This window comes from Myodes glareolus, chromosome 16 (genome assembly GCF_982192425.1).
Source record: "Myodes glareolus chromosome 16, mMyoGla1.1, whole genome shotgun sequence".
Lineage (NCBI taxonomy): Eukaryota > Metazoa > Chordata > Mammalia > Rodentia > Cricetidae > Myodes > Myodes glareolus.
The window spans coordinates 19288574-19304721 of NC_142041.1; the positions used below are offsets into that span (position 1 = coordinate 19288574).

General features: G+C 42.3%; 1 protein-coding gene across 5 annotated transcripts in view; it reads left to right on the forward strand.

The window, feature by feature from the left end:
• The window catches only part of Tmem245 (transmembrane protein 245), a 76018-nt gene that overhangs the window by 17295 nt on the left and 42575 nt on the right, over positions 1–16148 (forward strand). For 4 of the 5 annotated variants that reach the window (XM_085677131.2, XM_087897116.1, XM_048420744.3 and 1 more), the window contains exons 4-8: positions 5713–5829; positions 7389–7625; positions 9379–9548; positions 10580–10603; positions 15622–15726. In XM_085677131.2, the coding sequence (XP_085533257.1) occupies positions 5713–5829; positions 7389–7625; positions 9379–9548; positions 10580–10603; positions 15622–15726 (653 nt within the window). The remainder of the gene's footprint in view (positions 1–5712; positions 5830–7388; positions 7626–9378; positions 9549–10579; positions 10604–15621; positions 15727–16148) is intronic. The other variant, XM_085677130.2, reaches the window with a different exon arrangement.

Consider the following 16148-nt stretch of genomic DNA (forward strand, 5'->3'; position numbering starts at 1 on the left):
GTCTCTGTCTCTCTGTCTCTCTCTCTCTCTCTCTCTCTCTCTCTCACACACACACACACACACACACAATCAGATTTGAACGAATAAAAATAAGGGGCTGGAGAGATGACTCTGCAGATAAGAGCCCTGACTCTTCTTCCAGAGGACCCGAGTTCTATTCCCAGCACCCACATGGCAGCTCAGAACCACCTGTAATTCTGGTTTCAGAGGATCTGACACCTCTTCCGGCCTCTGTGGGCATTGCATGTATGTGATACAAAGACATACAACATGGGCATCATACCCATGAACATAAACTAAAAATAAAATGAAGCAAAAATGACGAAAAGTAGGAGAAACAGTCTTCAGCTCTGTCGCTAATATCAAGGTGCTTGGTGTCGAGCAGCAGTGCGGATCACCTGGCCACTGCTCTGCTCTGACCTGGGAGTTGCTGCCATCTTGGGAGAGCATGTGCTGTGAATGAGCAAGCTTGGTCAGTGAAGCCCAGGTAGAAAAGGGGAGAGGAGCAAAGCCAGCTTCTCACTGCTCATCCCCTGACCTCCAGTTACAGCTCTGTCAGCTTTGTAGGCCTAGAGGAGCCTAACCACTGCTCATGCCAGGGCCCTGTGCGCTAGACGCTCTTGAGAGGAAGGTGTGTTCCCTGTTAGTTGTGGAAACAGAAGTCTTCCACACTTATTTATACTTGTATCAACTTGTGTTTTCTTATCAACATTGAGAAATCAATTTGTTGTATCAATAGATTTTAATCTAATCTCATGTTTGGTTCCTTTGTTTCAGAGTCTGAGTTTCTGTCTTGTCACTGACTGCCTTTGGACCTGTGTAGCTGTCCCCATACTGGCCCTGACCCTAGGTAGATTGATACTTGAAACCTTGAGTATGCTTCCCCATCCCCACCCAAGACCTTGAGCTCAAGGTTATGAATCCTTGTTTGTATGATTATTTTTAGCTGGTTTTTAAATCCAGTATCATGACCTTGCCTAGAATCTCATTCTTGGCATTCATCTGTCCAGACCTTGGGGTTTTGAAGTACAGAAACAGCACATAGATAGAGCTCGCTAAAGTATGTATCTTTTTGATAAGAGAAGTTACCAGGTCTTGGGTCCGTAATTTTCAAGTGCCTTTCGTTGGTTTTCTCTGTGTCGTAATCACTCCAGTGTGACCCAGAATGTGACTGCATAATTTTCATTGGATGTTCACTGTGTATTTTACTGACAGTAGCAAATCGAATAGTCTTTTACACTGTAGTTTTACAGTGCTGGTTTTAGTTTTCAGATTCAAATGTCTATGGTGTGCAGAATGTGACTTAGCTCTGAAAGAAGATATGAATGTGTCTGCTGGGGAGACTATGACTTAGGGCATAGCTGTACTAGTAAGTAAAGGGAGGGAGGCTGCAGTGGTCCTCTGGGTATACTGGAGACGTTAGTGCTTATGCTGACGGTGTGTGCTTTGTTGGTGAGGCTCAGATGTGCTCGGTACTTCCCAGGAAGCGTTCAGAGCTCTATATCTTTTCACTCAGTCACTTACAAAGTAGGAATTTATGTGGAACTGGCTTCACCTGTGAGGAGACTGGGCTTGTTGGCCGGATTCTCCCACCCCTGCCCACATGGTCAGAACTGGGGTTCGAGCCTAGGTGTTGCTGCTTTCTCACCTGCCTCCCCAGCCTTGGAATTACCCTTCCTCCATGCATAGAAACTCTGTAGCTTTCCGCTCTCTGACTTCCATCTTCCGATTGATTACCTGCCCACTTCTCTCATAGACGTGTGTTCTGGCCTTCTTGACTGCTTGAAGCCCTTCAAAGAGGATGCTGCTTTGCCTTTCTTGTCTAGGAACTTGGAGCCACTATTACTAGTTAAGCTCCAGACTCTCCTTTCCCCTAGAGAGACTTTTTCTGTTCCTTTATGTAGCTGCTGTTGTTTAAGTGAGTTAGAGAATAGAATGATCTAGTATTCTGGAGAGAGAATCCTCTGGAAACTGTCTCCTGAGCTCCCAGCATGGATTAGGTCTCCATAATTTAGTTAGTTTGTTTTTTTGAGACAGGGTGTCTCTGTGCAGCTGTGGCTGTTCTGGAACTCACTCTGTAGACTGTGCTGGTCCGCCTGCCTCTGCCTCCCGAGCGCTGGAGTGCTGGGATTAAAGGCCTGTGTCCCCACCTCCCGGTTTACATTTCCATCCTTTGTGCTCTTCAAATGTTCTACACTATTTGACGTTAGTTCTTAACATATTGATTGTAACTCCTAGTTTCAGTATTACAGTGGATGCGAGTTCAGGGTCTTGTCTCCTGTTAGCATATGGCCCAGTCTCTTCTTAGATGAGTGAATTTAAAAGTCACAATGGAAGCTGCTTTTTAGGGTGTCTCAAGTGAACCTCCTCTTATTAAATTGTTTGTGTAGAAATTGTTCAGGACCACTGACTGTTGCTTACGTCAGAGGAGAGAGCACTACCTTATACTGTGTTTTGATTGGAAATTGTCCCACCTATCTCCCCTCCCCCCCGCTTTACTGTCAGGGTTATGAGGTATCCCCACACTGGTTTTTTTTGGGGGGGGTCTTCCTGAGATCTCTGCTGTATTCAGTTTATGAAACTTTTATATCCAAGTCTTAGTAAAACGCCAGTTTCCAGAATCTTCACCCTGGCCTCTTACAGTTCCCGTGGGATAACCTGGAGAGGAGGGCACCTTCAGCTGTGATCTGTCAGTTTCTCACTGCATGTGCTCCCCTGAGTCCTGCCCACTGCAGACTGTGTCTAGGTTTCCTCTCATCCGTCCTCCAGAGGAGCGAGAGTGAGCTTAGTACATCTCAGAGCTGGTCGCTTACTTAAGGGCGGGAGGCCCCTGTGTGGTTCTGAAAGGGCAGGGGACGGATGCTTGTACTGAGGACGCTTGCATGGCTCGTGCCGCTTCTGCTGTCCTGACTGGAATATCACACTACGGTTTCGAAGATGTTGCTGTTGTGAGAAACTGAGCAAAAGCCCACAGGGGTCACTTCCTAGAGCTACCATGACATACTGTACTCTATTTCAGAAGACTGAGGTGGAGATTACTGCCCTGCTTACGATTCCAGTGCTTTCCTATTCTTTGGGTAGAGTAAAACTCTCTGTATGACCTAATGTCATTTGGTGCACTGGTTATAGCCTTTTGTTCGGTCATCTGTCCCTCTAGCCATCTGTGTCCTCAATATATTGACTTTCTTGTTATTGTTCTCATGTCTGCCTCTTTGCATAGCCGTCCTGATAGGTGGCTTCTAGCCTGAGGCTATTCTTGGTGTTTGTTTGGTTAATTCCCTTTCCTTGCTTACAATATCAATTATATTTTCATTTTCTTTAAAGATTTATTTATTTATTATGTATACAACATTCTGCCTCCATGTATGCCCGCACGCCAGAAGAGGGCACCAGATCTCATTACAGATGGTTGTGAGCCACCATGTGGTTGCTGGGAATTGAACTCAGTACCTCTGGAAGAACAGCCAGTGCTCTTAACCTCTGAGCCATCTCTCCAGCCCTATATTTTTATTTTTAAAGAGAATCCTTCCCTTGGGGTTGGAGAGATGGCTTAGAGGCTAAGAGCACTGCCTGCTCTTACAGAGGACCTAAGTTCAATTCCCAGCACCCACATGGTGGCTCAGAAACATCTGCCACTCCAGTTCCAGGAAATCTGACACCCTTTCTTGGCCTTTGTGGGCATTGCGCACATGCGGTGTATAGACATACATTGTAGGGGAAGCACCCATACACACTAAAAAATAAATAAAAATGTAAAGAGCAAACCCTTCCCTGGTCTTCCAGAGTATATCAGGTTCTTTTAAGAGTTAATGAAACATCTGCATAGCGGTCTTCATTTGTCACTTGTTTTTATGTGGCTCTTTAATGCAGGTGTGTCTCTTCACTAGACTTGGGAATTGGCTGTTTGTCTTTATCCCCAACACATGGTACTAGTAGACAATGAGTAACATCAGACGTAAAGGGACCTCCTTCCTCCCGCAGTTGATGTTTGCCTTTGTATAGACTCATGTGATCCATAGGCGACTGCTGAAGGACTAAAGTCCCCTTACAGACACAGTGTCTTCTTCCTAGACTGTGAGTGAGAATTCTCTCTGAGTGCCTTAAAATAAACTCTTTCAGGCTGCAGGGGCATTTATTGGAGGATGTGATAGGACAATGATTGAGCTGGGTGGCTTTGTGTTTCAGTGACCACTTGAGACTCTGGCTTCTTAGGCAGATGGCAGTCTTTAATTTGTGGGTGTATGGGGTTAATTGGAGCTAATAATTCTTTGACTTATTGAAGAGTTGTTTTATTTTTCGTGATTGGCAGACTTCTCTGTGGTCATGCTTTCTAAAAGTAAGGTCCTATCTGTGTGAGTGGCCATGGTTTGGTTAGAATGGCCAGTATCCTTAAGTCGTAGAATCCACTGCAGCTAGTATGAGTAGGGAGGGTACTCATTAGCATCTGGAAATTATACTTTTTTGGGGGGAGGGGGCAAAGCCAAACACCTATTCATGGCTTTGACATAGATGGAAGCAGTGCGGTCGGGGAGGTGCTCAACAAATACAGCAGTGTTCTGTACAGAAGGCCACGGCTGCTGCTTGCCATTAACTTAGAAACCAGACTTCAGGAACTTGGGAACCTTCACTGAGTTACTGCAGAAAAGTCACAGGCCTACAGAGTGTTTGTTGTGGGAGCTGTGTGGCTTTCAGATGATAGTGTATCATTCTGTTACCCATAGTGCACAGGTGTACTTGCTTGATGGAAACAGCTTTGCATATGACACTTTGGCTACAGTGGGAGCCTTAAGAAATAAATAGCTTCTAGCGTGTAAGAAAATATACTAGAACCTGGTGCTGTATGCGCTAATCTACCCTGTCTGCATAACCTATCAAGTGACTGACCATTGAAGATTTGCCTCATTTGCCTGTAGGTGCTTGATTTGAATCCAGTACAAATGATACACTTTGGGATTGTCCAGCAGGAATTTTATAGGTGGATATAATAGGTTTAAAAGTAGATTCAGTCAATTTGGTCTGAGGATTTGGTAGAGTTCAGAACTAGTGACTGGCTGCTCTGCTTCTCTGATCTTTTAGTATTTACCCCTATATCTGATGTGGGGTTTTCTTATTAAAACCAATTAGAATTTGTGCTACACCAGGGGACCAAGTAATGTTTAGATTTCCCAATGGTGGGTTTTGCCTCCTTTGTTGAAGTTTGTACTTTGTAGGCTGTTTTTGCACAATATCCATTCATATATTTACATACTCATTTATGTTATGTCCTTACTGTGAACAGGAAATGCGGTCTGTCACATGCTGTATTAGCACCTAATAATACAAAATAGTATAAGTTAGTTTAACTCGGAAGCTCTCAGACTTGGTGTGCAATGCTTTCCAGCAGAAATGTGCATTGATATCATCTTGTAAAGTTATAAAAGCCTAGCATTTTGAATTTAATTGTTGAGGTGAAATATCTGGCATACTTACCATCATTGGGCTCTCAAATGAAGAAGACAGAATGTTCGGGGACTTGCAGGTGACAGTTTTGAAGTATTCTTTCTTGGTAAAGACCCACAGTGGCTAAGAAATCACTGTTTTAGTTTGTTGCTATTGAAAATAGTGTTGGTTTAAATTGGCAGGGGTTAGTTCCTACTTGTTTTCATTTGTTTTAAGGATTTTTTTTTTTTAAAAAAATATGTGTTTCTTCCTCCCCACCCTCACCCTTTACAGGGGCAGAATTACCAGGACAGGTGATCTCCATGGCAGCGTCTACCCTTGCAAACTTGGCCATCTCCATCACAGGGTACGAGTCAGGCGGTGAAGACCAGCCCTCCACTCAGCCCGCAGGTGACTGACACCATGAAGTGCTCAGACTCATTCTAGAAATGGATAGAAGGAGGCAGTAGAGTGAAGAGCAGCCTGGCAGCAGCATGGTCCTCAGGCTTGCTGGTGCTCCCCAGCTGGCTCTCATTCCTGTTTTACAGTGTAATCCCCCCTTGTGTGTTTGTTTGTTTGTGTTCTCATGCTTCTGATTGTTTGCTTTTTGGGCTTCCTATCCTGGTTCTTTCCCTTGCCTCTTGAAAACATTCTTAGTCTCGCACTTACACTGCTTTTCTCTCAGTGTCCCGTTTACCGCCCATCGTTCCACCCCAACCCTGTGCTCTCCTTATCTTGTTTTTTGTTTTGTACTCCTTTTCCAGCGGTCAGTTCTACCTTGTTTAGTTTTGTACTGTTTTTTATGCGTTTCCTTCACTTCCCAACTCCCTGTCTACAGTGGGGTGTTTTTCCTTTGCACATTTTATGCATTCATTTTTTTCTTTTTTACTTCCCTGGTATTCTTTCTCTTGTCTCAAAGTGAGAGTACAATTTGAATGCCTTATGCGGTATCTATTTACCCGCTTCCCAGAGCAGACCCTCTCGTTGCTCTGTAGGGCCTGGCTTCTGGTAGATCCAGCTGGTAGATTCATACCAGGTTTAGGGCTGTATCATTCCATACTTTGACGGAGTTCAGAAGTGTGTAAGTCTGTCCCAGTTTGTGCTGAGACGCCTGTTAGTGCCAGGGTAGTTAGAGGTAGAGACTAATACAGCAAACTCTTTTTTTGTTTTTTGTTTTTTGTTTTTTAGTGCATATGGTTAGTATATGTGCATGTAGTGAATGCATGTGTGTGTAGAGGCCAGAATTTGAGGTCAGTATTTTCCTCAGTCACTGTCTTTAATTTCTGAGGTGAGGTCTTTCATGGTACCTGGAGCTTACCAATTTGACTTGGTTTGCTTGCCAGCAAACTCCAGAGGTTTCCCTGTTCCTACTTTTCCAGTGCTGGGATTGCAGACACACATTGTAGCCCTTTTTCGTGGGTGTTGGGGATTCAAACGCAAGTACTTATGCTTATGTGCCAAACATTTTACCAGCTGAACAATCCTTCAGCTCCCCCAATATAGCAAGGTATTTTTGAAGAACTGACTAAGTACATGTGTTAAGGAAGGTAGGATTTAGGAAAAAGCCAATCAGAGTAGTAGAAGCACATATTGTTCCTATGCCTGTGAAACCGTGTTTCCAAATCAGAGAAGGATGATACTTAGGTAACTGTTCTTCACTTTTAGCCTTGACCAGTGAGCACAGATACATGCAGGCAAAACATCCATACAAATACAATAAAAATGAATCTCAAAAATATTTAATTCCTATAGAGTAAAAGTTAGAACATTTGCTATCTCCCAGAAAATCTGATTTCCCTAGATCAAAACCCTGCTGATGGGACAGTTTCCACAGATTAGTTTCAGTCCAAATCTTCTGTCTCTTGAACCCAATGCAATCCTGCTACAGATGCCAGTGCAGTATATTTTATATTGTTCTTGTCTCATGTAGACTAAGACAGTGTGTGACTTTGTGTTTTTGTGTTTTTTAGAACCCACGGACAGGGGAGAGCCTCCCCCAGCATTGTCTGCTTCTTCATCCTCCTCCTCCCGTTCCTCACCCTCTTCTCCTTCACCTACTTTGGGCAGACAGAGACCTGAGATGGGGACATTTCTCAGGAAGAAGAAAACGAGTGACATTTACTTTGTGTCTCTTGTGTGGGCCATCATTGCTGTCCAGCTCTGGCTGAATCTGTGGATCGTGCAGCTGCTGCCGGTACCTATTGCAGGTTGTTATTTGGTTAAGTATGTTTTATCTTGTTGCCACAGGCTTTTTTTTCTCCTTTTCTTGCCATGGGATTTTAATATTTGACATAATTTTATAGCCATCTTAAAATAGTTGTATGTTTGTACTTAGGTCATGAGAAAAATATTTATTTTTATTTCATGTGTATTAGTGTTTGCTTGCCTATGTGTGCCTGTAGAGGCCCAGAAAGGGTATTAGATCCTCTGGAACTTAAGGTCAGACATTTGAAAGCCACATGTGCCCGTGTCCTCTGCAAGAGCCCTAGAGAATTTCAGGACAGCCAGGGATACATAGAGAGACCCTGTTTTAAAACCTATGAAAACAAAGCAAAAAACCCAAAAACCTAACTAAAGAATTTTTGAACTGTTATGTCATTCTGAGTCTCTGACTTTTCTGTTGCTGCCACACAACACCAGGACCAAGGCACCTTATAAAAGAGAACATTAGTTAGAGGCTCATCATTGTTCCTGAGGATGAGCCCATGTCCTGCAAGGTGAGGAACGTGGCAGCAGGTAGGAGACATGGAGCTGGAGTAGTGGCTGAGAGCTTGTGTGCTGAGAGAACAGCTGTGAGGCAGAGAGAGACAGGCAGGCACACACAACATACAGTGTACAGTCTGGGAATGGCATGGACTTTTGAAGTGTTCAAGCGTACTATTAGTGTCTACATCCTCCCATGAGGTCACACCTCTTAATTCTTCCCAAACAGTCCTACTAATTGGGGATCAAACATTCAAATCTATAAGCCTAGGGATCCATTCTCATTCAAACCACCACACTGACCCTGCAAATTACAAGGTTGGGCATAAGAGTATTGGTTCCATGACTTAGAGACATTATAGTGGAAAGAAACAATTGCATAGGTCCACCCTCATTAATGAGCAGCCCTTCTGACCTCTTCCTAGTTGGCTTTAACAGTTTGTTTCTCTGCTGAATAGAGAGCTTGCACAGAGCAGCAGCATGTGAGGAAACAGGAGCGCAGTTGGAAAAGCAGCGGTACGAAGCCCCTCGGGAAGAGCAGCTGCAGTAGCCAAGTCAGTCAATGTCGGGACCCAGTGTCCTTAGGAAGAGGGAAGTTTTGAAGACCATTGTGGTTCATGATGTTTGTAGGCTAGACAGTGGACCCTGACTGACCCTGGGATTCAGCTCCAAAAAGAAGCTGATGTTTAGCTAGTGGGGCTTACCTGAAAGTGTACCTGGTGTGGTGGTTTGAATAGGAATGGCCCCCATAGAGTCGTGTGTTTGAATGCTTGACTCAAAGGAAGTGGCACTATAAGGAGGTGGCCTTGTGGAAATGGGTGTGGCATTGTTGGAGGAAGTGTGTCAGTGGGGGCAGGCTTTGAGGTCTCAGAAGCTCATGCCACATCTTGTGAGTCTCAACCTCTTCCTGCGGCATGTGGATTGAGTTGAAGAACTCTCAGCTCCTCTAGCACCATGCCTACACGCCACCGTGCTTCCCACCATGATGGTAATGAACCTCTGAAACTGTAAGCCACCCCTAGTAAAATGGTTTCCTTTATAAGATTTGCCATGGTCATGGTGTCTTTGCACAGCAGTAGAAACCCCAACTAAGACACTTGGCTAGTTCCTTCTGTTTACAATACCTGTGACTCTCCTCTCTCCTCTCCTGCATGGCCTTGTTTTAGTACTGCTTTTGCTGTTTAGAATGGAAACTAAGGAACTTTTTCATGTTCTGCTTTGAAATCTGTGTCCTTTATGTTTGTATTTTCTCTGTAGTCTGGATAATTAAAAAGTTGGTGATTCACTTCGGAGTGGTGGGCTTCCTGGAGAAACGCTGCCGCGTGTGGTGGCAGGTTGTCGAGTGCTTCCTGAAGGAACGGCAGCAGGCGTTAGCACCATGGCCAATTATCGGGCTTGGAAAGTTCTTACTAAAAGTTGATAGCAAGGTATTGTATAATTGGCTGCTTCAGTGGATTTTATGTGTTCCTTGGCTTGAAATGATCCATTTCATAGCATGTTAGTTGATAATGTACTTCGTATCTAATTCTCCATGAAACTTTAAAGCTTAGAATTAGGGTTCATATGAGATAGGGTGCACTTAAATGAAATGCAATTGTAGTTATTTTTCTTGTTAAAGGAGAGAGCATCTAGATTGACTTCTTTTGCTAAGGACCAGAGTGAAACCCAGAGAGAAGTGACTTGTTTAAGTCTAGGTAATGAGATGCTGACTCAGAGCGGGGATATTTTGGAGTGATTCTTGTGTGTCAGATACTGTGTTGAGTTACAGGACAGCGTAACCAGTCCTGGACACCCAGAAACAGAAGCTCGACTTACTGCCCAGATTGGTAATTTCCTAGAACTTCGTAGTTAAACTGGTTAAAGGACAGGAAATCTAAGTCCACACTCCACCTTTGGCTCCCATTTTGGTTATTTACCAGCACTGTGGCCTTGGACAGATGGCTTAACTTCTCTGTGCCTTGGTTTCATTGTTAATGTAGTAGGTAGGATAACACTTAAACCTCATAATGTGGCTGTGTTTGCTGAGTTAATATAAGCAAGATCTTATGTGTCTGATGTATTCAGCTATGACCACAGTTTGTATAGAGAAGCATCCATGTGACACAGTGGGAGCACGGAGTGAGGATGCCCTTGGTTGCCCAGGGGTAGGAAAGGGGAGCTTTGGGGAGAGTCAGCAGAGCAGACTGAGCACAGGCAGGCATTATAGGTAGAGGGACTGGCTGTGCAGAGGCTGCACAGGAGAGGCTGTGGCTGCACAAGAGTTACAGGAACGCTTGAGGTTGTCATTCCACCATCCTGACTGGAAAGCAGCATTGTGTTAAGCCCTGTGACCACTGTTCCTTCCTCTCCTTTCCCGACAGCCTCCTCCCTGCTCTTAGAGACTTTCTCTCCTGCTGTTGTTGCGTTCTCTAATGATATCCCACTGTTCTTATCTTCTCTCACCTCCCCTGTCCTCCAGCTCTGGCACTGGCTAAATAAGAAGGTAATAAACACGGTGTGGTTTTCACTACTGGATTTTATACCCTGCCCCACCCCTCAGCATCTCCTTTCTCATTCTGTGTTTCTGTCCACATGTCAAACTAAGATTTGTTTTTAAAATTCTAACTATAAGCTATGGAAGGTCGTGAAATATGAATTCTGCCATAGAGTCATTTTCTGAAACTTCCACAAACTCTTAGATATGAATGGGCCACTTTGTTCAAGTATTTAAGAAGTTATGTCTCATAGCACTTCTGTCCATAGAATTGATTTCTTTGCCTTTCCTCATTAATGGGGTGACTCTGGTCTCTTTCTCTTTTTTCCTTCGAGTCTTGCTCTGTAGTCTAGCCTGGCTTCTATCCTCCTGCCTCAGTCTCCTGGGTGCTAGTATTGCAGGCATCTCCCACCAAACCCAGCTGTAGGTTCCTTTGGTTTGTGAAACACATTATGCTATGGTTATGGTAGAGGAAGAAAACTCTATATTTTTCTATAAATGGCACAGAACTTTTAAAAACTGACAAATCTGTAAAATACTTGTTGAATTTGTCTTTTTTAAAAAAAACCAGAAATTGTCAGAGCTTGGGCTTTTATTGTGATAAATCACAGCTTGGGGAACAAGGGATCTATTTCAGCTTGCATGTCTCAATAATAGTCCATCATGGAGAAGTACTGCTTCCTGGCTTGCTCCTCTTGGCTTGCTCAGCTTACTTATTTATTCAACTCAGGACCTCCTGCCCAGGGGCGGCACCGCCCACAGTGGGCTGGGCCCTCCTACATCAATTATAAATCAAGAAAATGCTCCATAGGCTTCCCCATAAACCAGTCTGGGTGGGACATTTTCTTAATTGAGGTTCCCTCTTCTCAAATGACTCTAGCTTGTGTCAAGGTGACAAAAATTAACTGTGAATCCAGTATCCCAAAACAGATTTTCCTCCCTCCCTCCCTCCCTCCCTCCCTCCCTCCCTCCCTCCCTCCCTCCCTCCCTCCCTCCCTCCCTCCCTCCTTCCTTCCTTCTTTCCCTCCCTCCCTCCCTCCCTCCCTCCCTCCCTCCCTCCCTCCCTCCCTCCCTCCCTCCTTTCCTCCTTTCCTCTTTCCCCCCCTTTTTTTCTATTTAAGAATCCTGTAGCCATGACCTCTAACTCTGACTTTGTTTTTCATTAGTCCTGAAGTTGTCTGTAGGAACTGCTCTCCATGATTTGGTATGGCACTGTGGTAGGCACATTTCATATAAATTCCTAATGCTGGGCTGCTTACATGAGGAATGCTGTGCCTCTGACCTTTAGTCATGACAGAGCAGTGTTTGACTGGCTTTCAAATCCTTAGGACCAGTTTGCAAGGCATCATTTATGTGCTTTCTGTTTAAACACAAGACTTAGTTAGGTTCAGTAAAAATACTGTGACAGACCTTAAAGATGGGGAATTATACCAAAGTCACATCTTCTCGTTTTTTGTTTACTTACTCATATTTATTAATTTATTCAGTATTTGTTTTTGTGGTGCTGTGGGTCAAATTCAGACCTTGAGCATGGCAAGTTGTCATACACTACTAGAGCCAGATATCTGGACTTTTAAATATGGAGATTAGAATTTGCTCCCCCAACCCCACTGAAATGAAGAAATGGGGAGACTTGACAATACCTAAATTTTTAAAACTGAATTGCAAGTAAGCAATGTGTAAAATATATTATATACTTCATTCTATATCTACATGGTTGTATATTCCCCTTGTTTCCTATAAGCCTAGTTGGTGTCAGGACGTGAGTATAATTCTATGTCTGTCTGCCTATCTGTCTATCTATCATCTATATTTATCTAGATATCTGGTTAGAATATATATAGAGAGTATAACACATTTTGTTTTCTTTAATTAAAAATAAAGTGATTATGTCTGTTTCCCTAGTTGGTGTCTATTGAAATGAATTTTCCTCAAGATAAGGTAGAAAGAAGAATTAAATTCATTGCTTTATTTGATTGACCCTCAATGGACTAAATGAGTTAGAAACCCAATTTATAAACCTAATATATAGCTGAAAAACAGAGTTAGTTTTAAGATTCCTAAGGGAGCAAGTAACTGCTGTCTTTCATTTTGTGTAGTGTGTTCAGAGCATCGGTGTGTAGTTGGGATGCAGTCTGCATGTCTGTGTGTGTTCTAGAGAAATGCACAAGGATATTTGTTTTTGTTTTTATTTTTTTCTTTGGTTTTTCGAGACAAGGTTTCTCTGTGTAACAGTCTTGGCTGTCCTGGAACTTGCTCTATAGACCAGGCTGGCCTCAAACTTACTGAGATCCACCTTCCGCTGCCTCCTGAGTGCTGGGATTAAAGGTGTGTGTTACCATGCTTATGATATTTCTTAATAACTTGGTAAAGAAAAGCCAGTTGTGTTAGAAGTTTTAGAGTAGGACTAGTGTAATTAAGTTTTTAAAATGCATCTTCTCATATTTGAAATATTTAGCACACCATATTGAAATGGTTCCTCTTCTTTTAAAAACAAAACCTTAAAGGCTACTAATTGGTCATTGCCTAGAAAGACTGGAACAATTCATAGAGACCATGTGTGTTCCACAGCCGAGCAGTAATGGTTACAGTTTATTTGGCTTTGGTCTCTGTGAGCGTGGGGAAGATCAGCTCCTTGGAAAGAAAGCACCTAGCATTCTTATAGAGACCCTGTCTTGCTTTGTCTGTTTCTCTTTGCTCTTGTTCACTCATGTGCTCAGCAGTTGCTTCTTTTCCTCTGTCCGAATTTACTGTCCTCATTGCTTGCTTGTTTGAAATGTGTATGAGTGTTTTACCCATTACATATGTACATACGTATATGTATGTATTAATGTAATATGTATGTAATAACACATATAATACAATATGTGTGTATTGCACTGTGTACATGTATGTATACATGTATGCCTGGTGGCCTGGGAGCCAGAAGAGAGCATCATATCCTCTGGAAGTGGAGTTAAAGACAGTTGAGCTGCCATGTTGGTACTGGGAACTTTACAGGGTCCTCTGCAAAGCACCCTTCATTGTGTGGCAGGTTGGAAAGAACAAGAGTTTCCAAAGTCTTAAGCAAGTACTTTATACTAATTTCTGACAGAGTTGGAGTGTGAAGATCTACTCTAGCTTGAAACTATGAAGTCTGATTTTTGTAATTCTGGTGGGCGTGTTTGTGGAATCCTGTGGTTTGTATGCTACTGATACCTGATAGGAGGTTAGGGCTCCATGCTTTCTCAGTAGATTATTTTAATTTAAAAATATGCTTCTAAGGATGCTTCCTGTATTACTTTCAGAAACTTATTCATGAAAACAAATCTGGTTGTAACTCTGAATTATTTTGTGTTTCTTATACAACCTATACTCCTGATTTCCTGGGTTTGGGGGCTGTAGAAAGGAATGAGGCAGCCCTTTCCTTGGGGAGGTGCCTCAGGAACTAGAGTCCAGCTGCTTCCTGATGGCAAACGTCTCAGTTCATTGATTTTAGAGCTTACCTTCAGAGTAAGACATCTGACCTTCCATACCTTAGAAACTTGTCCTTTGTTTTAATTTCTACATTGTCTCTGATGCCTTGGTAGCATGCATTGAAGCTTAACTTGTGTTTGAAGCTCTGAGTGTCAACATGATAGATTAACTTTTTGTGTCTGAGTTCACTATGGCACTAAATGAAGGTGCTGTTCTTCATGGAAGACATATGAAGAGTTCAACTTTTGAAGAAATAAATGTAAAAGTTGTGGTGGTTTTTTAAAAAAGAAAATGTTGCTCACTGTGTAGAGAGCATAGTTTCAATTTAAATTAGGAAAAACTTAACAGTATGACATCTTATGCTTGGTTGAAGGCTGCAGTATGACACATTAGCAATACTGGTCTATCAAGTCTAATTTTGAATTTTAAATGGTGGCTTTGCATGGTAGGAAGTATAGAAGTCTGTTGTTGCATATTCTGTACACAAAACGTGTTAAAGATGTAAAAGGTGAGAGAAGTCTAGCAAAGATAGAATATTAAATAGCATTTTAAGAAGAACATAATATTAATTACTAGTCAAAGAACAGCTGCTATATTGAATTAATGTACTTCATTGAGTTAGAATTGTGTCATAAAACTTATGTTTTCAATATGTAGAAACTTCTAGTGGAATAGCAGGACTTTAAAAAGCATTTTATTGTGAAATGTCTAAAAGTCCTGGGGCTGGCAATATGGTTTAGCAGTTAAAGCCATCTTTCACCGAGTGTAGTGACCCGAGTTTAGTCTTTGAGAGCCACATGATGTAAGCAGAGAACCTATTGTTAAAGATTGCCCTCTGATCTCCATACTCACTCCCTGACACCTGTGTGCATCCCCCCCCAGTAAATAAACACATATATTTAACTTTTTCTAAAATCTAAAAGCCTTCATAGCACATTCATTTAAAAAACAAAACAAATAAAACCCCAAAAAACTATTCATCTCCTATCCATCTCATTAGAACTGCATCCCAAAACCTGGTACCTGGGAGCCATTACTCTGAATTTGCTATGTATTATTGCCTTAACATTACATGCATCAGCAATTACTGTCTTTATCACTCTGATGCAATGAAAGTAAAATGCATTTGGAAGTAATTGCTCTCTGTCTTTTCTCCTATTTTAAGAGATGACCATCACAAGGAGCACATGCTTTCTCCAAAGCCATCTGTGTTGGTTAAGTGATAATACAGCTTCATGAGACAAGAATGTCATCATTTGGTTTGGAATGTATTTACCAAGTCTCATGAATTAGAGATTGAAATGTGGATGTAGCATAGTGAGAATTCAGGGGTGCATGTAGATATTGTTCTGGTTGACTGCCTTCTCAAAGCTATGACAGTGAACTTGCCACATAACAGCAGCAATTAATGCTATTAGTTAATTTGCTTATTGCTTTTACTGCTTTAATCATTATGTTTTAGTTTGCTTTGCAATGCTGAATATCTGGTATTTGTGATATTTGAGTACATACAAGTGTTTATTAAGTGATACTCTGAAGATAAGTAATTTTTCTTTTTCATTTCCATGCAGATGATCATCTGGTTGGAGAAGATGTTAGATAAAATTATTAGCATTTTCATCATATTCTTGCTAGTAATAGGAACCCTTCTTTTAGCCCTTCTCCTGACTGCAAAGGTAAAGTACACAACCTGGCTACCTTGTTATAACAAAGGCTTTGTTTCTAGAGTTGCGTATGCAGAAGAAGCTAGCAGAAGCGAATGGAAAATGTTATTTGACTTGTCAGAAGTACCTCTACACACTAAAGCATTTCCATTTTATTCATTAGTAATTTTGCTGTGGGTCTGCCTAGTATGATTTTCTTCTAAAGCTCTTTTGCACACATTTTATTTTGTCATCAAACCTTCAGAAAAAAGAATTCTGAAAAGAATCCTTCCCACTCCCATGGCCGCCTAAAACAGCTGGTTTCTGAACTAGTCTCATGACTCCTAAGCTAGTTAGTGCAGTGTTCCCTCCTCCCTTGTCTCCTGCACTGCAGACACCCTCCTCCAGCTCCTGCCGCTGGTCTTCCTGTGGAGCACTTAAGTCTGCTGCGGGTC